Below are 26,293 nucleotides of genomic sequence, written 5' to 3' on the forward strand. Positions count from 1 at the left end.
TGGGACCTCAACTGAAGGATGAAGTCACGATGCACGTTTTTTTATATGACAGCCATTTTTAGCTTAAAAAGATAAACAAACCTTGTTTGTCTGAGCTTCCACTTCTGAGGCATACAGTAAGTGGATCTGTAAGGAAAGAGTCAGTAAAACAACAGCACCCAGAAAAAGTGCTTGTCATGAAGCAGAGCTGAAACTGCAGTGGACTGTCAGTGGACCCCATGATAGAAATATCCAGATGTGGGGAAATTAGAAGGGAAGCTCAGGAAAAGCAGTCTGCTTACCAGACTAGGTCTTTTCTGGGGTTTGGCACAGCCTCTGACATTTGAAGACAGCAGCCTTAGAGAGCCTCTCATATGTTTTGGCGTGTAATTAAAAGCTGTGGTTGCCTCACAGCCTGATGAGCTCCACATAGGTTCACTTGAACGATGTATATCGCTTTGTGGAAGCCAGTGGTCAGTCATCGTTGCCCAGCATGCTGACATCACCAAAATCATGGATTAAAACCAAAAAATCCACTAATGTCATCTTTTGTTCTAGTGTAAACGAATCAGTGGGGGATTGAGAAAGCAGACAAAAAGTGAACATCAAGTGTCTCAAAGCAAATGTCAATATGGAAACACCTCAAAGAAAAGTTGCAGTGACATGTTCCCCGTTTGAGCTGTCTCCTTTCACAATACCTGCTCCTGCTGGAGAATCTTACAGGTGTGGTACAAGCAGGATTTTTAGAGATGGGTTGTATTACTCTATTTTCCACAAACAGGCCGATGGAAAAAGAAAGCAAAAAAACCCTACACAGGCAAGTAATGAACATAGGTCTTCCTTCACGAGCAATTCCGATTTATGTCTTTTTCCCCTTCCCCACTCCTCATTCTTAAAATCTACTGCCCTTCCATGCTGTGGCGTTTGCTGTTGTTCTTGCTTTCAAGGTATTGCAGGAAATGTTATTTGCCGAATTGAAAGGAAGCTGTCTCCTCGGACTGATCTCGGTCTTTTCCCAGTATCCCTTAACTCATTAATGTGCAGTGGTTTAAAGGCGTTTTGTTATTGCATTTTACAGCCTTGTTTCTTTTTCTTATGCCATACTTGTTATTCCATGACAGGTTCTTCCCTTCAGAGAGATTTATTGAGACATTGTGCTAATGAGTTACTTGGAAAAATTCCATGGTTTGACTTACAGGATGGTATATGTTGTTTATTCTCCAGGTGCAAAGCCAGATAATACTTAAGTAGATACAAAATAAGAGCCAAGGTATAAAAGTCCTTTCTAAAACATAATTTCCACTGAAGTCAGAGGAATTTTGCCTGAGAATGGCCACAGGTTTTGGCCAACAGCGTATTTTCTTTTGGAGAAATACAATGTGTAGTGTACAGGGATGCTTCTCTTATACTGTTATCAATTTAATTACTGAGTTTCTTGTTTGGTTGGTTTGCTTTTTTTTTTTAAATTGCCATAAAGCTGTTGAAGTCTTCAGCGGCTACCCCACTGTCTTCTCATAATATCATTATTTCTCCCTGCTAATGTAAACTGAAAAAATCACCATTAGTTCTTGCACCACCGGTGTTACTGTACCAAAACTATCACATCCAACACAACTGTGTCAGCTCCACGGTGGGCTTCAGGCAGAGGTTCTGCTGCCCATGCTTGGGCCAGGAACTCCCACGGTGTCCAGGCTCCAGGGCAATCAGTAACGAAGGGAATTCCAGTCAGTCTGCACTTCTCCTAACTGACTACAATACCGAGGGCCAGGTCCCAGGTCAGTGGTGGCTTTTCCTCTTTAAAAAAAAATAAAAAAAATATTTTATTCCACAAGGGAAACTGTTGGGTCTCTCCCCAGAGCTGGTCTGGGTAGGCTCTGGTGCTGCAGGTGGTTGGGGAGGGACCTAAGTGTGGCTCCTGCAGGCTGTGGGCTGCTTTTGTAGGAGCCTAGCAGCTGGCACCGTCCAGTGCAATGTTGCTCCTCAGTGCAGGGCTCCCTCTCCTCATTTTCTTTCTCTTACAGATTGAGACACAAGGCTTTTGATGAGGAACCTTACTCCTGCAGTACACAAAGCATCATCTATCCCCTAACCCTGGGGGCGCAATGTAAGGGCATATTTAAAACACGCTGTCCCTAAAACTCTCCTTTCTTCCTCTCCCACAGCATTCCACGTTGGTGCTCAGGCCCACATATGTTCTCTTTTTCTTTCCTTTTTTTTTCTTTTTTTTTTTTCTTTAGCAGCCTAGTGCAATGGTAAACTGCAGCAAGAGTTTCAGTTGTTCTGTTGGTCCCTGACACCTGCAATTACATTTGACCTTTTCATGCAGAGCATTACACTTGGCAACAAAGTGGATGCTAAATGACTCCCGTGCTTTGCTGTATTCTCTCCTTTATCCTCCAGTTAGGACAGCAGCACTTTGGGCAAATCTCAAGCCAGCTATTTGTGCACCCTCTACTAAACCTCAGGCCACTTGATAAGATGCTACTAATCTCCAATTACAGCAAAGTTGGCTGATGGAGTTTACACATGTTCAATGTCTGTATTTTTGCTATAGAGTTTTTTGAGTATTTTTTGTTTGGTCTGGTTTGTTTATTAAATAATCTGCGCTTTTCAGGGCAGAAAAAAACATTTTGTACTACTGCTAGGCCAAACACGCTCTGTTTCAATTTTGTAATGATTCATTTGCTTAGTATATACTGACCCTTAGTGGTAAGCTGAGATTTGAATTGCATTGCCAAGTCTCTAAATTTTGCTTTTCTCTTTGGTCCAACTGTTCAGAAAATGGCTAGAATATTTTCTGTACATCAGGATACTCTACCTATGTAAATAGCCCACATTGCCTTCAACAGACATAATAGGCATGTTAAAATAATGATGACAGGTGTTATTAGCTCTTCTGAAGGGAGGGCTTGGGAAGCAGGAGTGTCGAAAGGTTATTCCAAAATGCAAAACAAAAACGCTGGCATTGAGAAGCAATACTCTCCACATAATGAGAAACAAATAAGAACTCAGTATCTGGCACTAACGAACACCTCAAGCTAACTGTGGAATGAGTATTAATTAGGTTTCCAAAATAGCATCTTTCTGAAAAGCAGCTGAGGTGTAATATTGCTCCTTATTAATCAAAGCAATGGGACAATGTGAACTCTGCAAAAAATAAATGGTTTGCAGATGGCTGTGTGCATCTTTAATAACGACAGAAGAACAAAAGTTACAGCTTTAAATGCCAGAGAGCCTTTCTGCATCTTCTCCTTTTCAGAGAGCGATATTTGCAGTTTTCGAGGCAGTGAGGAAAGTGTGTTGGTTTCTTATTACATTTTCCCTGCAGCATAAATTCTGTTGATGTGCTTCCCTAATCATGCTAATTATACTGCCATATGTTGCTCTCATCTTTCTTTTTCTCTCCTAATGGGACATAGATTCTCTCTTTTGAATATGTCATTTGTTTATTACATTTATCAAGGGTTTTAACATTATATGGGACTTTTAATTGCTTTTTTAAACACTCAGCAGATTGAATATTAAAAACAGACATGAAGGTCAATTATAAATAATATTTAAATTGCTCATGCCATTTTCATTCTCTAATTTACTGGAAAGATCAGCTCTGCAGCCCTGCTCCTGTACCTACTATTTACTTGAGAACACACACATTTTCCCCAGAACTACTCTGGCTGCAGTTGCAGTTCCGCCCTGCCCCAAACTACCTTGTGACTAACAGAATAGGGGTCTTTCTCAGACAGGAACACTAAAATAAAGATGCCTCATGCATCATATCATAATGCTTGACATAAATATGCTGCCTTTCATTCCAATTGTGAACTACTAGAGTACGCCAAACAATAAACGTGAATGTTCATTTCTGACTGGTAAGAAATACAGTTCTCTGTCAAAGGAGAGAGGCCCCAAAGAAAAGGAAGCACAATGTCAATAAAATAATTTTAAATGGCTTAAAGTTGAGTAGTGCTTTGTGCCAAGACATTAGACCCTCAGAGTACCCTCCACTGTAGAAAAAAATCAGTAAACCAGCTGAATACAGAGAAAGCAAGAGACAACCAATGGCTATCTAATTGCGAAATTAACTCCTGGTATAATGACAGTGTCTCTCTTGGCTTTTATGGAATTGCATCATAGGTGCATTTGACCCTTTGGCTCATTGAATTTGGATGAGGATAATCATATCAGGCATATGCAAATAAATAGCAAATGATTTCATGATATTTGATGTTTGTTCATGGTATTATGATACAAGTCCCGAAGCCTAACTGTAATGAAAGTCCTGCCAGAAAGACTTTGCAGGAGTCCTCCTTAAAAGCATGAGTGTTGCTTTTAACAGCATCAGCAATAAGACCTATGTGATGATGACACAGGTTTAAACCTACAGTCCAAACAAATGTCAAAAACCTTCTATTTTTGTTCCAGCTCAAGGCCAGATTGTACCTACCATTTTGATTTTGACCACCTTACTTACGTAGAATTTTGTATTACTTCAGTTTTGTAATAGTTATCTATACAGGATGTTACAAATGCATGAACCTCATCAGCTTTAAAGTTCATATATTATGTAACTTGTCAGAAAAGCATATTTGCTTCAGATATTATCTATCCAAACTCAGCTGATGGAAAATTATCCAACATTTCTCCACAAAATGTCTATGAACAAAGGACTTGCTTAAGCACAAGGGAAGTATTTTGCAGCCCAAAACAGTCAAAATCCCAGTTTTTGTAAGAGAATTTTCACATCTATAATTTTGTGGCTGTGACTTCCTTCTTTGTTCCCAGGGGACTACTTAGACATTCACAGTTTGATAAAACTTCTGAATGTTTGCCCTGGGACATGGAAAAGAGGCCTCTGGAGACCCCATTAAATAATTAAATGAACAGGAAAGTAAAATTATCCCAGGGAAGTGGCCTAAATGTTTCCACAGTGTGTTTGACAGAGGACACTTTCTTTTCCTCATAGTATTAAATGCCATTTCCACTCACTTTTCCATACTGGTTTAAAAAGATGTGATTTTTCAAAGAATGATTTAAAAGTGGATGCACCCCCCTCTGAGACAAAGCTTTGTCTGCTAAACTAAAATTAAAATCTCTTTGAGTTGCTTTTGAAGAATGTTAGTCATACATACTTTTCCTCTTTCTCACTTAATAGCTGTGTAGTATGTTAAAAATATAAATTTTAAGACACTTACCAGTGGGCATCTTGCTTTATCTGCTAATTTGAAGTTATCGCAGTAGTGGCTTGTTTCATTTCTGGCATCTAAACAACAGAAGAACATCCTCTGCACATGTAGCTGGGGTAGCATCTGGGAAAAAGGAGCTGCAAAGAATGTCACATAAAGTAGTTGTCTTGATTTTTTTCCCATCACGTACCTTGTCAGGATTTGCTACAGGTCTAGGTCAATGGAATTCTTTCCATTCACTTCCAGTCTGGGTAGGAAGGGGCCCTGTTTACTCCCTGGCTCCACTGAACACAGATGATCAAATTTACACCGTGCCATGGAGATGCCTCTGAAAGTCGTACTCTTCCTGAAAAACTGTTGCTAACATGAACAATCCCAGTGACTCCATCAATACCAACCTACGGTAAGAATTTTTTGGAGCAAAAAGAAGTTATATTGGTTATGGGTTTCTTCATAGAAGGGCCATTTTGGTAGTAAAGGCTAAGAAGGCAAGACTCATGTAAAGAAATTGTTTTCAAGAGTGCTGTGGGGATGCATGTGAGCTTGTACAGCAAACTGGCACAGTTATGGTAAAGTGCAGAGTCACAAGTGAATGAAAGGGTTGGAAACAACCATTTATGCTCCATCACAGTTCAAAGACAATCATATGCAAATGAGCAAACAAGCTTCAGGAAAGCAAATTTGCAACTAACACTCAGGAGCTTCACAATCCTTGCCCTCAAATCAAATTTATTTGGGAATATCATCATAGGAAATACGGACAAATACAGCAGAATAAAAACACACAGTTTTAGATTGCCTTGTTGAAAATTAAATAAAAAAATACTGGCTAGATCATAACTCATAACAATATTACGTAATATATCTGTCAGATATCTCAAGATAAAAATACAAAATAAAACTCTTGAGGGCTAATCTATAGCTACAGCTCCTCAGTGTGCTCAATGCAGGGGTACATGCCCATAATGCTGTGGGAGAGATGCACATACACACACCATTTCTTGTGGCCCCATGCAGTGTTTTGGTAGCGCAGCCTTACAGGTTTCAGGGATAAACTATTGTTCAGGGAGAGGCCTTCTCAAGAAGCCTTTCTGCCATCTGAACACAAATTTCACCCAAGGTCAAAGCCTTAACTAACATGTCTTGGCTATAACAGTATTCTCCACCAAAGAAAATTTCTCCTCATCCAAACAACACATTAAGCTTTGGGTCATATCCAGGTAAAATCTTGCTATGAATAAAGAAAGAAAGAAAGAAAGAGAATCAGCTGGCATTAAAGAAAAACTAAGGACTCTTCTTGTATTACAGTAACAACTACCACAGTGATTAAAACTGAATACAAATGAGCAAATAGGATTATTTATACACGAATCACATTTCTATATCAATGAAAGAATTCTGCAGGCAATGAGTGCCCTCCTGTGAGATCAGGATCTCCTAGTTTCTGCAGTGGCAGATCTTGGTGCCGGCTATGATAACAGGACACTGAGAGCTCCGAAGGATGCTCCGAGTATTCTGAAAAATCTGTTATAATTTCTGCTTGTATTTCCAGGAGAAAATTCTTGCAGAATATATAAATCACAATGGGATAGACACACAGAAAAAAAAGTCAAGCTCAGCTATGGTAAAAGTCTGAAATTGAAAATACAACAAAAACATTAAATTCTGATTGCTCCAGACTTTCGGTCTCAGTGAATCATAAATTACAATGTTGAAGAACACTCTGTAGCAAACAAATACCTAACTGGCCTAGTTTTTAAAGGTATCAGTCATCTTTTGTTCTTTTCAAATTTGGTGGGAACTGCAGATGCTCAACATATCTGAAATAAGGTCTGAAGTTCTCAGATCTTAAACAAGAATATTTTCCACTGCCGCAGCTTACCGCAATTTACAGTTAAAAAAATCTGATATGACCATTATGTTTCTTCTTTTGTCATAATGACAATAAGAAGCCAAAAGATGGTTTACATTTTATTATAAAGGAGGGAGAGAAAAAAAAAAAAAAAAAAAAAAAGAGTCCAACATTCCCAAAAAGGATGCAAAGGTGCACGGAGTGGTCCAGGCTATTAATGAATTGCTCAAACACTAGCAGAGAATATATAAAGTCTTGACTCTTAGCAAAAAATATCGATTGCATTATAACATATATGATACAATTTCATTCATTAACATTTCATTCATAAACTGCACTGTACAGGAATTTGTCCATGCTAAATACAAGCCCTGGACCAAATACACAAAACAATTTAAATGCACTTTTTACATCCTATATGCACAAACATTTCTTAAGTTAAAACTATGCACACTACATATGCATAGCGTGTATATGGCTTACATATTCAATGACAGGAATTCCACCTTTTGGCATGCCCTTATCCCAGGGCTCGGAGCTTGCACCGTTCCCAGCTCAATTTCATTTGCTCCGCTGTCGGAAAAGAGACAGTCAGCAGGTATGAATGTGTAAGGGTCCCTCAGTCTAGGGTGACTGGTTTACGATTCCTTCTTCAGTCGGGACAAAGTGTGCCCTGGTTGAGGTTGAGCCTGATGCCTGTCGAGCTCTGGTGAGATCCCGCAGCAGCAGGTGAACAGCACACAGGTCTGTCTTCCACCAGCCTCTGCACAGCGGGGAGTGCCACCGCCCCCCTGAGTCCTCTTCAGAGCGGACCTCGGCTGATCATAAAGACTTTTTGGTCAGTGAGGTAATAACCACAGGGTCCAAAAAGGAGAACTGGGAGTGCAGTGACCCAAGCCACCCGAGCACCTACAACACCAAGGGGAGCACAGAACTTTCCTGGCACGTTCCAGCAGAGGGAAATGAGGTTGGCTGCAGCTGCGTGGGACGCCCAGGCAAGCCAGGAGGGGTCACATGCAGCTTGAAGGAAACAGAGATGAACATGGAGTCTCTTTCTGGGCACAGCACAGGCTGGAGGGCTCATTCTGAGGCTTCTTGCAGAGGTAACTGCCCGTGTGCTCTGTTTTCGCTGCCTCTCAGAGAAAGATGGTCTGGTGTTTTCTTTTAATGAAACAAATGCTAGCAAGTATTTTGCAGTATCCATGTTGTCACCTTTGCATTTGAGACAAAATATGATATAAGGCCTCAGTGTCACCTTCCAGTTCTGAGAAGCAACACAATATTTTGCTGAACAGAAGCAATTTTCATGTATTCTTGTCATTGTCTCTTCTACCCTACAAAACAGTAAGCACCAGCTTCATGGTAGGGCTGACACCATCGGTGATGTCTTCCAAAATACTACAGGACTGAGACCGTTTTAATCTTAAATACTGGATGCTAATTAATTAATTTTAAAGAGATATTTCAAATACTGATTTGTTAAACACCAGTTCTTTCCGTATGGCAGCCGCTGCAGTGGGGAAGAATCATCATCCACACAGGCTGGCTGGTGTAACTCCACAACTTCCCTGCACAGTCTACATATTTTTATTTCCAGATATTTGAAGGAAGCTAACAAGTAGGACTTTTATGTTGCATGCAGCATGGTTGCATGAACAAGTATTTATAACAACATTTCATTTTGACTTTCCATCTCCACTGGATGCCAGTAGCACTGCCACATAACAGCAATCCTGGGCAGACGATAAATGTCGTGTTTTCTCGTCTCACGGTTAACTGGAAATCTCTGGTGTCAGTGATGAAATAAAGTGAGGTCCAACTTTGGCTGAAAAAAATTATTTTGGCTAGTTTAAGAAAGCAGAATAGAAGAGGAAATAGCAACAACAAATACAACTGAAAACTTGCGAGTTGTTAAGTGCCTTGAGTTGCCAGCTCAGGGTTTTACATTTTACACTTTTGATCATTTTGTCCAATTACTCTCCACAGAAACAGGATGATACAAGAACAAGTTGACACATAACAGCCTCTGAGAGCACGGGGTAGGAACAGCTAGAGTTCTTTTCTCCTGCAACAGAGGTCAAATGAAAATTCATAAGCAACAGATTTTTAATACTACTACTTCCAGTATTTAATATACATCAATCAAGGATGTTCTATTGCATGATCATTTAGTCTGACATTAAGGATGCAGAGATGTGAAAGTATTGGTTTTGCCTTCTTTATATTGAATGGCTTTTATGGGGACATAGAAAGTGTGGTATACCATGTCCCCATTTCAAACCCTTGTAATAAACCCACAACTGGAGTAGAACAAAGAGGATAAGAATAGCACTGAGTCTTTATAGTATAAAACTCTCCACATAATAAGAAATAAGTGATAAAATTACCTGTCCTGCCTGCAGTGTCAGAAGCTTTTAAGAAATGGCAAATCTAGTTCTGTATCAGTGCTTCTTTTTGCTCAGTGGCTTTTACTAGATCTTCTGACTTCTTACAGTGTTTAGGCTCACCTAGAAGACAAACAAATGTGATTGGGAACCTGAGTGAGGATGTTAAACAAGAGAATCTGCACAGCCCTAGACAGACAGGAACTTTTTCCTCCTGACTTATTTAAGGTTAAAATGAGGTTTCAGTCACTGCTTGCTTTAATTGCTTTTTCACCAGGTAAGCATAGGATTGAATTAACTAATCATTATGGTTTATCCATTAGGCAAAAGATAGAATGAAAGCAATAGATCACAGCATGAAACAAAATTATGAAGACATTTATACCAGTAACTGTTAATAAAGTGGGTTCGGTTTAGGTTTATTTTATCTTCCAACTTACTGAAAGTCAAAATTCATCCTCTGCAGTGAAGTGCTGTTTAAATCCTCTTTAACGTAGGCTTTCAGAGTCAGCTTCTCTCAGATAATGAAAGATGCCAGTGTCAAGTTCCAAGAATTTAATTAATTCAATCAGATAGGAGGAGCAATGACACCAAGTGACACAAGCAGCTTTCAAACTAAGTATATACAACACGACTTTCAAACTGACAATCATAATATTAAGCTTGTGCTTAAACTATTCCTTCAGTAACTTTGAATGAGTACAGCTGAGGAAATTATAAACTGAGATAGTAGGCATGGGGACAATGCAGCAAACTTACAGTACCATTTACTAACTACATAGTAACTTCTCAGTTTTAACCAGTTGATTGAGTGATCCCACCAGCGATTAATAATGCTGAACTGAAAATATGATAAAAGAAAAGCACAGAAGTCTCAGAAGTGGAGAAGATAAGCTGGGAGAAGCATAAAAGTTATTAAAATCACAACAGAGGCAGGGAAAGATTTTTGAAAGCCAGAAAACAAAGGTACAAGCAGTTGACAAGTAAAGCAGATGATGACATATGATCTGAGACGCAAACTGAAAGACAGCAAGATAAAGTTGAAGGGGTTCACAGTTTACAAAAGAGAAAGGGAAAAGAGGAAAGGTAGCTCATGAGAATGAGAATAAGGAAAAAAGAAAATTAATAGCTATGAATTCACCGTGACTTCATTGTAAGTAAGGAAGAAATGCTACTGATTTTACCCTTCTATCATTGCCAAGAACAGGTGCTGCCACTCTGCAACGAGGCCACCAGCAGATGGGCCGTATTCCCCCAGGCAGCATTCTTCATTGTCTCCCTTATTTTACATAAATTTAGTGTAGGTGGAATATAGTCAACCAGTTCTCCAAAAGCTTTTAAAGTGTCAAAATTGGATTAACGTGAATTAAAACAACATCTCCAGATCTTTCAGCCTGCAGTTGTTTTTGGACAGCTTTAGCAAAACTTTTACTACTATCCATAAAAACAAAAAAGGGGGTGGCAACAGGTATGATTGTAAAACCTAATGATCTAAATATTAAAATTTTATACTTGATGTAAAATGGTTAGTGGAATTTTAGGAGTGGGATAGGAACGGTTTGTGGAGGCCTTAAAACAAAACCATTATGTTTAGTTTTCATAAAAACTAGACATTAATTTCTAAACCATATATAACTTTCTTCCTGTCACTGCATCAGGTATTTTATGTGATAAACTCTGCCTTACAAATGGTTGCTAATGGCTGTTATCTTATAATCCCGATCCTTTTGATAAAGACATCATTTGGTCTTTTAATATAAGTTCCCTCCATCCTCATCCCATGCACGAACATGGATGCCTTCCCTTAGTACCAGGATCCTGATGTACCGTTGCTCTCTTTAGCCACACTGCGTGCACAAGGGATGCTAGCGAACCAGGCACGCAGCCACCTGTGCCCACTTTGCACGGATCCAAAGGGTTCCACCCTCAGCTGAGCACCGCAGGGCCACCACCGCACTCAACAGTCACTAGCATTGCACGGCACGGATGACTGCTCGACGCCACCTGCGTGATCATAAATCAAACGGGCATGCTGTTGATGTGGGTCTGTCCACTGCTGTTTAACCTGGTTCTCCTCCAGGGCTTTGAGGTACTGCCTGCTGGTGACGCGGAACGCTTTGTACCACGTGGTGCGAGCGGGTAGTCCTCTACTGCCATACAAAAGTGAAGTTACTGATGATCTGTTTTATCACAGATTTATTATCTCCTTTACATTTTGATATTATGGATTAATGTGGCTATCATCATGAGTGAAAAGTTAAAAGTGTGCCAATTAGCATTTATAAATCATTGAAACAGGGAGTTGTTTAATTAAACATAAGCAGTTTTTAACATTAATGTTCTAATTAATAAATCACTCAGGAGAAAAGGAAAATAATCACTTAAAAGAAATCACGTTATAATAGTTCCACTTAATCTTGTAACATTCAATTAAATGAAAGTGAGATGATGGAAAGGACAAAGGTACAGTGGAGAAAAACGACTTTCAGTCCTAACCCGAGTCCTTGTAATAGCAACCCTGCGGCTCTCCCTCTGCACTGCCCAGGACCCAGGGCAGGGCTACTCCTGTCAGTAAAACACAATAGTCTATGAGAACTAGACCTAGAAAAAGATGTGATATGAGGAGAGGAAAACAGGCCTTCTTTCTTTTTTTAATGGGGAGCCCCCTCACCATAGTACATCCAAATATTCGGTGACAGTTCCCAAGAAAGCAGGTAGATCATCTCCCTGTATTCCCCATCACTGTTACAATTCAATTGCTTACTCACAGAGAACCCAACTGAGTTTTCTGCTTTTTATAAAGGACAGAACAATGACAGCTAACATATGAAAATTTAATCTGAATAACTTTATTGCTTTTCTTCTTACTTTCTATCTCATTCTCCCAGCCCCAGCACCCACAGGTGCTTAATTCTCTCTCCTGGGAGTGAGCAAGCACTCTGGACATCGCTTTAGCTTTCTACCACCCATCCTCAGTATGGAAAGCACAGAGGTAGAAAAATCTCACACAGAGAGTGCAAATAATGTCCTGGTAGATGTATAGTGCTGCTTAGAATACTCAAATAACTCTAACTTGGGAATCAGGTTAAAAAATGTAAGGTCGTGTGTACGCTACCTTCTGCTTGCTTGCAGTGACATTCCACTGAAAACCTCTGACCTTGGCTGAAAGAGTCCTGTCTGATCCGCTGGACATCAACAGAGGTGCAAAAGTGACACGTGGGGATGCTACCCATGCTGTCTCTCCCTTCTGAGCCAAGTGCTACTGCATCATACACAACACACTCACCCTTGACCATCCCAAACATCACTTACACAGAGAAAAAGGAGGGGGCAGTGAGAAGAGAAAATAGACTGCTGTGCTCTTAGTAGTTATGAGGCTTCTACACACACTGCAGCAATGAAAACTCTTGCAAAAACACTAATATCGAGTATCTACATTTAGACAACAACAATGGCAGTTAAGGATTCCCTCCATTTAGAAAGATATTAAATCATTTCACCACGGTGAAAGAGAAATGTGAAACATTTTGGCCTAAGTTTTCCCTTTGGTATTGAATATTGCAGACTAGACTAATACTAAACTCCTGCATTGCCTTTCTTTTCAGTTATCTTTAACATGGTGGCACAATCTCTGCAGAAGTACTTAAAGCTACTGCTGAAACCCATTATTAATTCATTTTTTCTCAAAGAACCAACCTGAGCCTCAGCACGTGTTATTAGAAAGTCTGCTGCCCCAACCCCTGCGCGCTACAGTGATGTAAATACCTGCAGTATACTTTTTTTTTTAATTGGCAGGCACAGAAAAAGCCCGTATGTCATTTATTTATATCATCTATGACATAGTTGAGAAATTAATATTAGGTCTCCTCTGTGGTTTATTAGAAGCATGAAGTTCTGTGAAAGGGTCAGTGCTGACTTAAAGGATTATAGTATTTAAAAAACATACAGATTTCTCACTATATAGTAATGGGGCTGGTCTGTCCTTAGGAAAGAAAGTTTTAAGAATATGATTACATATCCCTCTGTAAATAATTTCAAAAGTCCAGAAAATATTCAAAATATTTTTCTATGACATTTAAATATTGGGAAAATAGGGAAAAATGCAAGAATGAAATGTCATTAAAGTATAAATCAAGCTATTTAATAACATAAAATCAGAATGTAAATGATATTCTGATGACCAATAAACCCCTACAATGGAAGAAGGTTCAATGGAGATGGGCAAGGGCGATGTGCCCACCAAGCTCAGGAGATAATACAAGGGGTGACTGACTAGAGCTTTTGCAAAGGAAGCTGACGGTCTCAACACAAAGGGGAGAGGGGGGTGGCCTTAGGTTTAGATAAGCACTGATAGTGGAGTGGATCCACTATATCACAGACACGGGGATTGACCAGTGGTTTCTCCTTGCATTCCTCGGAAGAATGTGACTGCCTCCCCGGTTAGCCAGGCCAGCAAAGAGGGAGTGAATATGTGGTTCAGCCAAATACAGAGTATAAAAACTAAACAGCTAGCAAAAGAATTTTGAAGAGAGCAGTGGGCTTGAGCTGGCTTCAACCCGTGTATGCCTTACCGGTGACTGGGGACACCCAGTGTCATGATGGTGAGCATATTCTGGACACTGGTAATGGGACTCGCATCAGCATTGTGACTGAGCTGTGTATTGCTATTGCTCTATTTTGCTAAGTGTAACTTACATTTGTAGGGTGCTTTCAGTATATTTTGTATCACTCTGCTAAATCAGAAATCCCATGTAACATTAACTACCTTCATATAGGTAAACGTTACATCCTTCACTATTACATCCTTCACTTGTGGAATACCTAAAAGAACCTGGTTAGAGAGTATTAGACGTTGACATTAATATGCTACAGAAACCAGGCAAAACATTCATCAAGCTCTCCGTTTACCTGGGTATTTATCTGTGCTGGAAAATGAACACAAATAATCACTGAAGGAGATGGAGGAGAGTAAACTCAGCATACCACAGTGAACAGATGTTTCACATAAAATGACAACTAAAAAGGCCTCCAAACATCAAATGCCTTTAAAAATAACACATAATCAGTATCATTACTCTATGCAGAGCAGCACTCTACTGAAAGTTTGTGATAGTTTAAATCAGAAATCCAGCTTCACCTTGTGGTTTTCTGGCTTGAGTGACTGACTTACAAGGGGATCCATGAAATGTTTATAAGACTAAAAGAAATGCAAACTTACTTTCTGTAGGCTTAAGCTGGCTGACCAGGGATGCACTTTTCCACCAGAAAAATTTTAAGGATTCACAGGTCTAAATAGGTGAAAAGTCACTATTCTAGAATGCAAGATCCAAAGAATTTGGAACACATATATTCTCTGAATTTCCCATGACAACAGCACTTTGACAATATAATTTTTTGTGACAATATAATTTCCCATGACAACAAGTACCGCTGACTACATTTGTTCACAAACCGTATCAGATGAACAGTTTTCAAACTAATTTGGAAACCTGTTCAGAGCAGAATTTTAGAATGGCAGGGCATGTGTTCAATCAACAGCATGAGCAGTAGCCTTTATTTTTCACACACTGTCACCAGCAGGAAAAGGCACAGTTTGTAATAAAGGAGGGACAGGAGAAAAATCCTTTCAGTTCCATTTCATTTCCAAGGATCTTTATACAGCAGTTTAAGCTTTTCAGGCACAGATGTTAAGTTTCAGTAGAAAAACCTACATTTCTCTACCAAAACTTTCCATGGCCATCAGCAGCAACTGAGATGTGTGCTGCAAAACCTGCAGTGGCTCAGATGCAAGTTGGGGGATCCTAGTAAGGGATATTGGCTCATGACTCTGCCTCTGGAGTTGCCTTAAAAATAATTTGCTGCTTCTCTCACTGTGCAATTAATCACTCAATGCAGTTATGTCTACTGCTACATCTCCCCTCTTTCTATGACTTGCTCTAAGTCCATGGTTTAAGTACCATTGCCTCTTCAGTGACCTAAGAGCTGAGCAATGACATTGTACGAGCTCTGATTTTTAGTTCAGGACCTTACCAATACTATTTATTTCCACTAAATAATTAAACTCTTATTTCTATTTTATTATTTATCTGAAGGCTTTTTGAATATTGCCATCTCTAGTGAAGGAACATTCTTGGATTGGGGGAATTCACGTTATTAAATCTTTTTTACCATCTCCAAGAAAAAAATAGCTTCCAGATCATGTTTGCCTTCGGAAATACACCATTGCAAACTCAACCACTTCTTACCCTTTTCATAAATTTTGCAGTTTGAAGTATTAAAATACAAGGCATTCTGTAGAAATTTCCCTGCCTTATAAATGAATGGGATTAGCTTTTTCTAAAATAAGAAATCTCTGTTCTCATAGGGAAGCTGGAATGTAAAGACTGACAAGGCAACAGTGTGCACTAACTGCATGCAGACTTGTATCTGACACCTCAAACAGCATTTTTGTTGTTCAGCCATCTAAAGACCCCCAAGTGCAGCTACACCCCAACTGCCTTTTGCATAGTTTGAAAGGTAAAAGATGCAGCTCTTCCTGCCCTGTTCCTCATCCAGGAGATGGGAAACTTTTTTTAAGGCACTTAAATTTCAAGCTGGGCTTTAATACAAAAATTGGTGCGAATAATACATGTCAAAAGACAAAAATGTCAGTTATAAGACAACTTCAAATGCTGTGAAATTAATTTTACTGTAAATATTTTGATTTAGGACCCTAAATTAACCATCTGTTATTTCTGATGGAAAAAACCTGTCAACAATAAAAGCATGGAGTGCTGGAAAGCAGAACTCTAGAATAAGTGGGAGTTCTCCATAAAAAGCATCTTTGAGAAATATGCCAAGTCATATACTTATGTCTAAGCTAAGTCTTATAAGCACTTTGGTGTTGCTGCTCAGACAATGCCATACTTCTGGTACAATATTGCAAGGCTCCCTGTCATAAAAGCATTAATGAGCTTAGCATTTTAATTAGAAGTGAGGAAAAGAAGTGTCATTACCTGCCTTGATTATTATTACCCAAATACTTCAAAGCTTATTCTAAATATAGGCAAATTCAGAAAATAAAATTAAAATGAACAGCACCTTTCTCTTACTTTGGTATCATCTATTCCTATTGCTTGGGTATCTTGCCTTTGATACTGCGTTATGATCACCAGATACTAAATCATATTCAGCTTATGATAAAATACTTATATTCTAAAAAATATTCTGACACGCTAAGGATTTTCTGGCTGTTTCACTTGTCCTGCAAACTACAGTCAGGGGACTGATCTTTCTGATGAAGAGAATGACAGTCCCATGCCTACAACAGTTAGCATATTCCATCTACTTAAATCTAACTCTAAAGTTCACATTACAGTTAGTACAAAGGATGTGGTTTGCAAAATAATAATCATATTAGGTGCCTAAACTAAGGGGAGTATATTTTAACAGCATAAGAATAATTACCTATTCGAAGAGAAAATGTTAGATAGTTCTGTTTTGAAAGTTCACCTCATTCTCCAATAACAAACTGCTATTTAATTGCAAATACACATCTTTAAATCATTAAATGACTAAATGATCATCTTTAAATGATCAAAAATCATTCTTCGCGTTCAACTAAAGGTCTTGGTATTGTATGTAAGAAGTTTTCTTCTAGATACCAAATAGCTAATATCAAGAAGATGGTATTTGCTTACATCAAACAGCTTTTAATTGATGGTTTGAGGACACTACTGTTTTCACACATGCCTGATGGTGTGAAACTTACACTGGTGGTTTGTACAACACCTTATTACAATACATTACTGTCGATGTTTGACAGGGAGATACCAGACACTGCTGCAGCTTCGCCCTGGACAGCTTCATTAAATTGACTGGTGCTCTGTGATGAAGTATTACCATTCAGTGGGTCTGTATTCTGTGTTTCTTGCTGGGCATCGGTGAGATCTTTCTGGTTCGGATCAGAGTTAGTGCATTTTTCTGAGTTGGATTCATCACTCAGAGGAGTGTCGAAAGAGACTACTTGTAGGACGATGGATCTGGGAGGACAGGCTGTACCATCGCCTCCCTGACTACTCTCATTTTGTATCCTTGTTGTCTCTTCCTGTAACTGTGCCTCTGTGGAATTTCTGCTTTGGTCTGTTTCCTGTTCACCAACATTTTTCACAAGTTCTTCTACAAAGAGGGAACAAAATATGTTAATTAGATAAGAAGGATATGCCACAGTTGTTTGATATCAGTAGTGACTGATAGAGCTGCACACGGGAACACTGTGAACATCGACTTTCTGCACGAGGACATGTGCACTGGTGTGTTTAATGTGAGTCAGATTCTTCTCCTGATTACACTATTGCAACTGAACCATAGTGGTCCGCTTTCTGGTTTGCTCTCTAATTTGTACCTCTTTTTTTTGGCCACAGTACAGGCAAGCAGCAGCATCAGACACACTGTAAGCTGAAGGATGGGAGCAGGAGGACCCCATGCTGCGGGCACGTCCCCCAGCAGTGGTGTCTGTCGCCACAGGACTAGGAGGAGCAGAGCTCATCAGTTCTGCAACAGAGAAAGGGCATGGAGGGGAGCACCTTGCTGCGGGATGGGGGAGGCATCAGAACTGAAGGAAAGGCCTGGAGAAAGTTGGTCTATCAGTCTGGAGAAGTCCAATGCCAGCTAACACAGAGCTTCAGCTGGAACAAGTTATAGAGGGTGACACACGCATACAATCCAGTACTGCTGCCATTATGGTTAATGGCACATACAGAATGTGAAGAAAAAAATATGAGGGAAATTGTGCTTCAGGGGACAGCAATTACAGGAGACAGCAATTAATGTTTGGAAGGCTCTATTCCCCTTGCTCTATTGCAGAAACCTGGAGAACAGTACAAAGAAATGGCCCAGAGTAAAAGGAGACAGAACAGAGCAGCACAGAGAGGTGGTACTGGGAGGAACTAGATTTAGAAAATGGAGAATGGAAAACTTGTGATGGAGAATGAAAAGTCTGATAAAAAATAACTGTACCATCTTTGTGGAGGGCCTGTTTCTCTTGCTATTAGAATCTCTGCTTTGTAAATTCAGATTTCAGAATCTGTATACTACTATAGAAGATACAAAACACTATCAACTTAGAAAGTGAAAGCATTGCAATTTCCACAACACCTGCACAAAACAGCTGCATGATATGGCATAAAATTTCTAACTTGGCTGTGCACGCTGTATTAAGGAAGGAAACTGAGCACTGAGATATTTATTGAGTTCGACTGGCAGCTCCCAGAAACTCTGGTTATGAGTGACCAGTCCAAATCTAGACCAAAAGTGATTGCATATGATAACTGAAAGACAGCCCAGTCTGTAATCACATTTTTACCACAGTGAGCATTTGGCAGCTTCGTCACATCACTTTTCTGAATCTAAAGAAAGTTCCCCCTGAAGTACAATTTGTCTTGTGAAACTGGATAGAAAGGAACACCTCCAAACCTGAGCTGATGTGCAGGAGCATGGAATAGTTAAATAATTTCCTGCTTTTGTCAGTTCTTACACTTTCTGGTATACTTTTAAGAAAATCAAGAACTTTCAAATTTGATCTGTTTCTAAATTGTTAAGCCAGGTTTTTTTACAAACTTTAGAGACCTGCTTGTTTTGCACTCCAAATCTTCTGAAACTTGGACAGGTACTCTTTTTCTACAGACTTCAATGCAGCTCTTCCAGAGAAGTGGTTGGGCTAAAGACATTAAGAAATGTATATATGCAACTTGAAGCAATTCTGATGTTCAATCTAGATATGTTAACTCAAGCATCTGTCACTCATGGCATAATCTACCTACTTAAGGCTTTTGTCCCCCCAAAATGATTTATGTGCCGTATTTGCCTCCATATGGCAGAGCTACAAGCATTTTACTGAAAAAAAGGAAGAGACCAGCAATAAGCATCAAAACTTTGCAGAAAATGAGAGGACTGACCCTGGTGCTTCTGGGACTCCAACATAAGTTTAAAGACATGTCCAAGGGTTCCCAAACAACTGTGATTTTTTCCCAACCAACCTGCCATTTTCAAACCCAAGAATACATTGCAGTAACCCACAGTTATTTAGACATGTGTTCCTTCTGCTTTCAACTCCTTGCACAAAGATGTAGGAGGATATAAAACCACTGCAAACCACGTAATCCAGTGACACCTGATGTCACAGCATTGTGACATACAGAAAATGTAGCAAAGTTTTAATTAACTACCAAAACTTTTTACTAAGATTCGGTTAAAAATAATTTGTGCGTTTATGGTTTTCTAGGGTGGCTACCTCCACCTTTTACTTCTCTTTTGCTGTTCAGCTGTATAAGCACAGGGGCTTGAATGCTGGGACTTTTGGGACAGGGGAAGGGAGGGACATGCTGCTCCAAGCCTACTAGAGGGAAAAGGTGTTTAAAGTCATGTAGTTTGTCATTTGCAGAGGTGGCCCAGCTCTCTAGTGTATGCTCCAGGGGGATATCTAACAGGTTCCAGTATCAGGTTCAGTTATCATTCCTTAGTCTGTGATTTACCAGGTGCTGCCGATACAAAATATGTCTTCCTACTCTGAGCTCAGCCCATTCATTACACTTCCTCAGACCATGGTGAAAAATTCTCCTTTTTCCACTGTTCCTAACACTTTTCTGAATTAGCTCAAGAACTGCTTATGACCTAAATAATTTATCACTGCAATTAAAATTACTGTCACTGGTTCAGATGGGACTCCTTTAGCCCCTGAATTTACTTTTGTCCAACAGATTAAAACAGCCCATTAGAGTAGATTTCATGTGCCAAACTGTCGGTTGGTTTCTGTGACTGTCACACTCATCCTCCCACCACCCACCCTTCCTAGTGGCTGCTAAATCACATTAAGATGCTATCAGATCATCACTCTCAGATTTTCGCATTTTAGCAGCTGTTACTCTCTTCTTATTAGCGAGTCTGCGGAGAAAATCCTTCAGACAAAATGGAACCGAACCCTTTAGTTATTGTGACTGGAAGTATGCAGGACCGAAAGTGCCCGAGGGGGGCCTGCAGGTACCCTGCAGAGGTCTTCCAGAAGAGACATTTGTTATTCAAAGTTGCTGCCCACAGGGGAAAAAAAAAAGGTGATCTCTACTCCAAAGACACAATAGTTGTCACTTTTTCATATTTTTACTATCAAAATTAAGCACAGGACAGTGCAAACCCCTTGTTCAGCCTCACATATTTTTCATACCACCCCAATGCGGTCAGTCACCCCAGACATGCACCTTCGAGCCACGCAGCAAGCGCACTGCCAAAAGGTGCTGAGGACAAGGCTTGTCACTGGTCACTTTCCATACAAATAACGCAACCTTTGGTCGGGTCCTGTAACAGTTCATTCTTCAGAAGAGTTACATAAGCATAAAATGGGAAAACCAAGCAACACTGCTGTTGTATTATCGTGATGGGCCCATTCGATGGGCAGCTGGACCCTTAGTCTGTATGATACGTTCCCTCATGCTATTATATGACCTGAGGTGAGTGTCCTAAGTTGTCTGTGTCTCTTTTTGCTCAACTGTACAGTGAAGATAATGATACTTATTTATCCCTGTAACTTTATGTACAATATCTACTGAACAGACGCTAAGCATGGTTGCTAGTCCATACCCTTTCATTCTTTAGGGAGTACCTGAGCTTGCCAACCACTGACCAACTTAATTAGTAAATCTTTAGAACATTTTAATAGAACAAAATAAGCAAGAAGGAATAAACATCGTAGGCATAAAGACTAAACATTTTATTTTATAAACGTTAAAGCATTGTGATGTAATTTCTCTATGTTCAAAGAACTGCTGCATATAGGATCTTACATAATATTTATATCTTTCCCAACAAGTTGTCTGTTTCTTACAGCTTTCTCAGTAGGTCAGTAACTTCCAGTCCTTAAAATCCATTTAGCAAACATCTTCTCTAACAAAAGAACTTCTCAGACTGATGTGAGCATCTTTACTATTTGCTACAACTACCAAAATTGCAAATAGCAGCAACTATCAATGCTAGGTGTTGAAAAAAAGGACAGGATGGAATCGTCTCTTTATCACTGTGTTGAGATGAACAAAGACAGATTATCTGGTGATTAGGGGTTTGGAATATTAATTAAACATCAAGGCTTTCAAATTAGAATCCCAGATGTTTGATCATTATGATAATTCCCTGTTAACAGCATTCCCTGAAAGGTCTGAGAAACATTCCTCTAATTCTCTGGTGGTGAAAGGTTGAGGACCCTTAGGCTATAGAGCACTGAGCTTCTCTGCATCAATTATACAAGATGTGGCCTTTTTAGCAAAACGAGCCATTTTACTTAGTAACCTTCTGTTAAGGAAGCTCTCAGACAGCTGCCTAGGTAAATACACAACTTCCTCACAAACACAGGCCTTTCTAAAAATAAAGCACACTGTTCCTTGCCCAAGCTGCTTGCTCTGAATTAATTCTCAAAGCAACTATCTTTGCAGGGAGGGGTAGCACCAGCATCTCCAGGAAAGTTGCTCTGTCAACAACACTGCCAGTGTGTCTTGGTCTTCTTGTCTGAACTGCTTGGGCATAAGAGTCAGATCATCTTCAGCCCTTGCTGAGGGAGCCCTTGCTCCAGCTGAACTGCCTCCCAACCTGTGCTCCGTGAGTAGCCTTCTTCTGAAAAGGTGAGAAGCCTGAACGAGCTCAAGTGACCCTCAGGAAATTCTGTGGATTGTTGCTAGTTACCTTTCTATATTACTTGTGCATCTGTATTACTACATTCTGTAAAAACAACTTCTCCTGAGCCTGTGAACTAATCGGGGAAAAATGTCTAGTGTTTGTGGAGCCCACTGACAAGAATGCAGATGGCTCTTTTAACAGCACAAGTACTGTTTGTCATAGTCAGCTCAGGAGCCGTGTTTGGATATTTACACTAGCAGCCAGCCTGCTTACTACCATTGCACACTGTCCTCACGTGTGACCTCCTCAGTGCACTCAGCTCTTTCTGGCTTGTCATAAATTATTTAGCTAGGAACATCGATAGCAATAACAACACTCATTTCACTTGGCAGTGATTTACCCCTGATATTTCTTCCCTCAGTATGTGCTCTTACTAATATATAAATAAAACACAGTTTCACACATATGCCCAGAGCAACCTAAAGAGTTTTCATCAAGTAATAGAGTCAGAGAAGGTAACATGAGATCCAGACAGGATGGAACAGATTAATCTGAGGTTCAAGGTCTCAGCTTATTCACTTACAAGCTTAGTCAAACTTGAGTGCAATTTGAAAGGAATTTCAAGTGGAAAGGGGATGTATTTCAATATTTTTCCTTCATTACTAGATGTTAATTTTGCAGTCAGATTAAGGAATTTTAGCCTTTGCATGGTGCAGCTTCAGAGCAGGTATACTGCTGATCTGGACCAGTTGGGGAAAACTTCTCCCATTATGTGACAGGGAACTTCTGTGCTAGCTCACATAGTTCTCTATAGAGGGCTATGTTCACTTGGTGAAAATCTTCTCCAGCAGCCCTTAGGGCCCGCATATGGGCTAAGTGCCCACACATTCCATTCCAAATGAATGGAAAATATCTTAACTTTCAAAAAACCTATATAACCCCCCTCCCAGCTTTTAAAAAACTTAGCATCTGTGTACTAACAAAATACAAACCTGTACTCAAAAGTATTTGCACTAATCACATGATTCTATTTTAGAATAGATTCTAATCAGGCACCCTGAAGGTATCCATGCCATGCTCCAGCCACCTGCAGATGTTGTTGCAAGTAGTCTCTTTACGGGTGCAGTTTTCCACAAATCTCTTTCTTGCTCTCACAAATGTTTTCCAAACCAGATTCAACCACAATCACACAGAGCCAATATTGTTCATCAAGCTCTGGCCTCAACACCAGCTATCTGCACTTACCCATCAGTTTTCCTAATGTACATTCTACCGTAATTACATAACTCTGTTCAGGAAATTACTTCATTAGTCAAGTAGACAAAAGAAAAGAAGGGCATCCTAGAATATGGACATCTACAATCTCAACAAAGTTCACGGAGTCTTGAACATTAACAGTTTTGTTTTTCACAGTAGAAAGCATGCCCAGAGTTTCCCGGATCTTGCTTGGCCTCACATTAATATTGACTGTATAGAGAAGCAATCATTTACCGAGAAGAATTTTTAAATCTCTTGCTGTGAGAAGCTTTGTGTTTTCAATGGCTGTCAACAGCCCAGTAAATCTGGGCTAAACATATCAGTAATTCATAGAGCGCTACAAAGCACTGGAAATGAAGGGAAAATTACCTCTTTGATAGCACCCTACACCTCCAAAACAATATACCAAAAAGCCGATGTACCAAAATCAAACTGGTTAGTTACATGTAACTGGAAATGGCAAACTTCCAGACAGCAAGTTCTTATTCCTTTGTATTGAAGGACCTTGCATGTAGATAGCTCAGGGCTGCTTGATTTCTGCAGGCTGTAGCTAAGGGGTCTTGGGCACCTGATGGTCTGCTGTTACTACTGATCATCCCAACTTAGTGTTTTTGTCCTTTTGATCAGTCAGAATTAGCTGGACAATACCAAAAAAAGCTATCAATCATACGCGGCTGCTCATGAAGGAGAGACAATATGACTTTAAATCTCCTCCTCAGCTGCCTCTTCTACCTAAGTCTCCAGTCATTGTCACAATAGGTGCATGGAAACCTGTTCTTAATATTCCCCTAATGAGAATATTCATTCGCAATTTAGCACGAAGTTAGAATTAAGCACTGCTCAGCAGTGATTTTCTGTCTTGTCTGACACCTCTTGGAGAAAAAAGGTGCTGCTTTGGATGATGGGATGAAAGACAAGGCTGGCACTGGACTCCAGGATACCATTCCCTGCGGTCACTATCAGGTCACGTACAGTGAGATCAGCCCCAGCAGTAAAACGCTACCGAAATACTCCAGGTACTTACTCAGAAAAAAGATAAGACTGTGGACAGAATACTCCCAAATGGCATTCACTTAACCTGCATCAAGGTTATAAACTGTATTGAACAATTATTACAAATAATTTCACACAGATAACTGTAACTCCAGACACTTTTCAGGTACAGCTTATGAATTAAGACACTTGATGGAGATTTGACTTTATTAACTATAAACCGCAAACAAAGAGTCACTTTTTGCCTTGCTTGGGCCTAATACATGCTGTGATTGCCCAAATCTTTAGATCCACAGGGTCATTTAAATAATTGCCTACAGCATAGTCCCAAAAAGCCTGTAATACTGAATTTTGTTCCATACAGTGGGGAACAAATAGCATTTCTAATAGCAAAGTACAACTTTTATGTCTCATAAGAAATGTGGTATCACATACTACTTTGAATTGTTGATTTTGGCATTTGAAGCAGATGTCTGTATCAGTTATGATTAAATGTGCAAGAATGCGCATTTCTAAACCAGACCTCTAAAGATAAGCTGTGCAACACAGAGCCTTATTGTACAGGTTATAAGAGGAGTTCTCATCCCCAGACCAGCTACATCTCTTTATACCTCCTGGGAGAGGAAAACAGAACCATCTAAACAAACATTAAGACATAAAATGTATGAATACAAGACAACTACGTATTTTTATAGGCTGAAGAAATTAAAAAAAATTAAAAGTAGGGGAGATCTTAGGGAGTAACCCATAAAAAAATCCCACCTTAGAATATCATACCTTCTACTGCTAATTCTTTCCATCTTTCTTTGTTTGCTTGAATGATCTTCATCAAATTGTCCTTAAAGCTTGTTAGGTCTACAGTTGCTAGAGAATTTTCTGTGTGAGTCCCTCCATCACTCGCACTTTTAAAACTGGGTCGTCTTTGTGCTTCGGCATTGTTTACTGCTCCCAAACTGTTTTGGCTGCAGAAGGGAAAAAACTCTAAATTATGAACACAGTCAGGCAATTTTGATATTACACAGACAGTTAATTGGAATCTAATTCCTCAGGACATGCATGCAATCACTAACACAAAATAACAGTTTTCACCACAGATTCCCAAGATACAAGCTATTTCTTCATCTCATGAAGCTGCAACCTGGGACCGATTCTCAATGACCTTTTTCCAGGGATTTATTGAAAAAAATGTGGCAGCTGAAAATACATTACTTGTAAGTTGGTTCTTGAAAGAATGTTTATGTAGCCATTTCAGAGCACCTTCTTAGCTGTGTTTTTGAACAGTGAATGGTATCTTTGGGGCTCACAGGAAAGACATCTGATGATTGTTATTTTTTGACCCATTTTAAAAAAGCAAGACAAAAAAGTATATGACAATTAAGTTCAGCTTTAGCTGAAAATTCTCTCCAAGGTACGTGCCTTCAAGTATAGTCAAAGCAGGATTTAGTTCAGTGGCTTTAAAATCCACTTAAGAGCTACTGCAGCTACCTTACGCATAAAGTAAGGTAGAAGTAAAATTTATTATTCATATATGAAAATGCAAACACATGTAAAGGTGGGGGAAAAAAAATGAACTCTCTTTTTCTCAGGATTAAAAAATCAGACCTATTTCTGATCTTGTACAGGTAATCCTGTCATACCAGGTTTTGTTTACTCAATTACGCTGCATAGTTCAGCTCATTGATACTGAACACAAATGCTAATATGCATATAAATGGTTTTCCATTAATCAGAAAATATATCTGCAGTGAACATAGCAGTGAGAACTGCACAAGAAGAGTTACTGTCATTTCTGACAGTGCTCCAGAGTTGTTGAATGGGATGGAACTGAAAGAATAGGTTATAATTCTAATGTTTTCCAGGCACCACAGTGAATGACACACTCCTGGTGTCCACCCAGTAGTTTCTGTGCAACTCTGCTGGCTCAGACATCTCTGTATCATGCTGTTGGCTCTCTACTCTCTTTATAAGTATAGCTCTTGATTCCATACTAATAAAAAAATCACTTTATC

General features: G+C 39.6%; 1 protein-coding gene across 2 annotated transcripts in view; it reads right to left on the minus strand.

Moving 5' to 3' along the window:
* Nucleotides 1–5,870: 5,870 nt before the first annotated feature.
* PDE1A (phosphodiesterase 1A) overlaps nucleotides 5,871–26,293 on the minus strand; it is a 225,403-nt gene continuing 204,980 nt past the window's right edge. For both annotated transcript variants that reach the window (XM_037398200.1, XM_037398201.1), the window contains exons 15-18: nucleotides 25,062–25,246; nucleotides 17,280–17,555; nucleotides 9,402–9,521; nucleotides 5,871–9,079 (exon numbers count right to left, since the gene is read on the minus strand). In XM_037398200.1, the coding sequence (XP_037254097.1) occupies nucleotides 9,445–9,521; nucleotides 17,280–17,555; nucleotides 25,062–25,246 (538 nt within the window). In that variant the 3' untranslated portion in view covers nucleotides 5,871–9,079; nucleotides 9,402–9,444. The remainder of the gene's footprint in view (nucleotides 9,080–9,401; nucleotides 9,522–17,279; nucleotides 17,556–25,061; nucleotides 25,247–26,293) is intronic.

This window comes from Falco rusticolus, chromosome 8 (assembly GCF_015220075.1).
Source record: "Falco rusticolus isolate bFalRus1 chromosome 8, bFalRus1.pri, whole genome shotgun sequence".
Classification (NCBI taxonomy): Eukaryota; Metazoa; Chordata; class Aves; order Falconiformes; family Falconidae; genus Falco; species Falco rusticolus.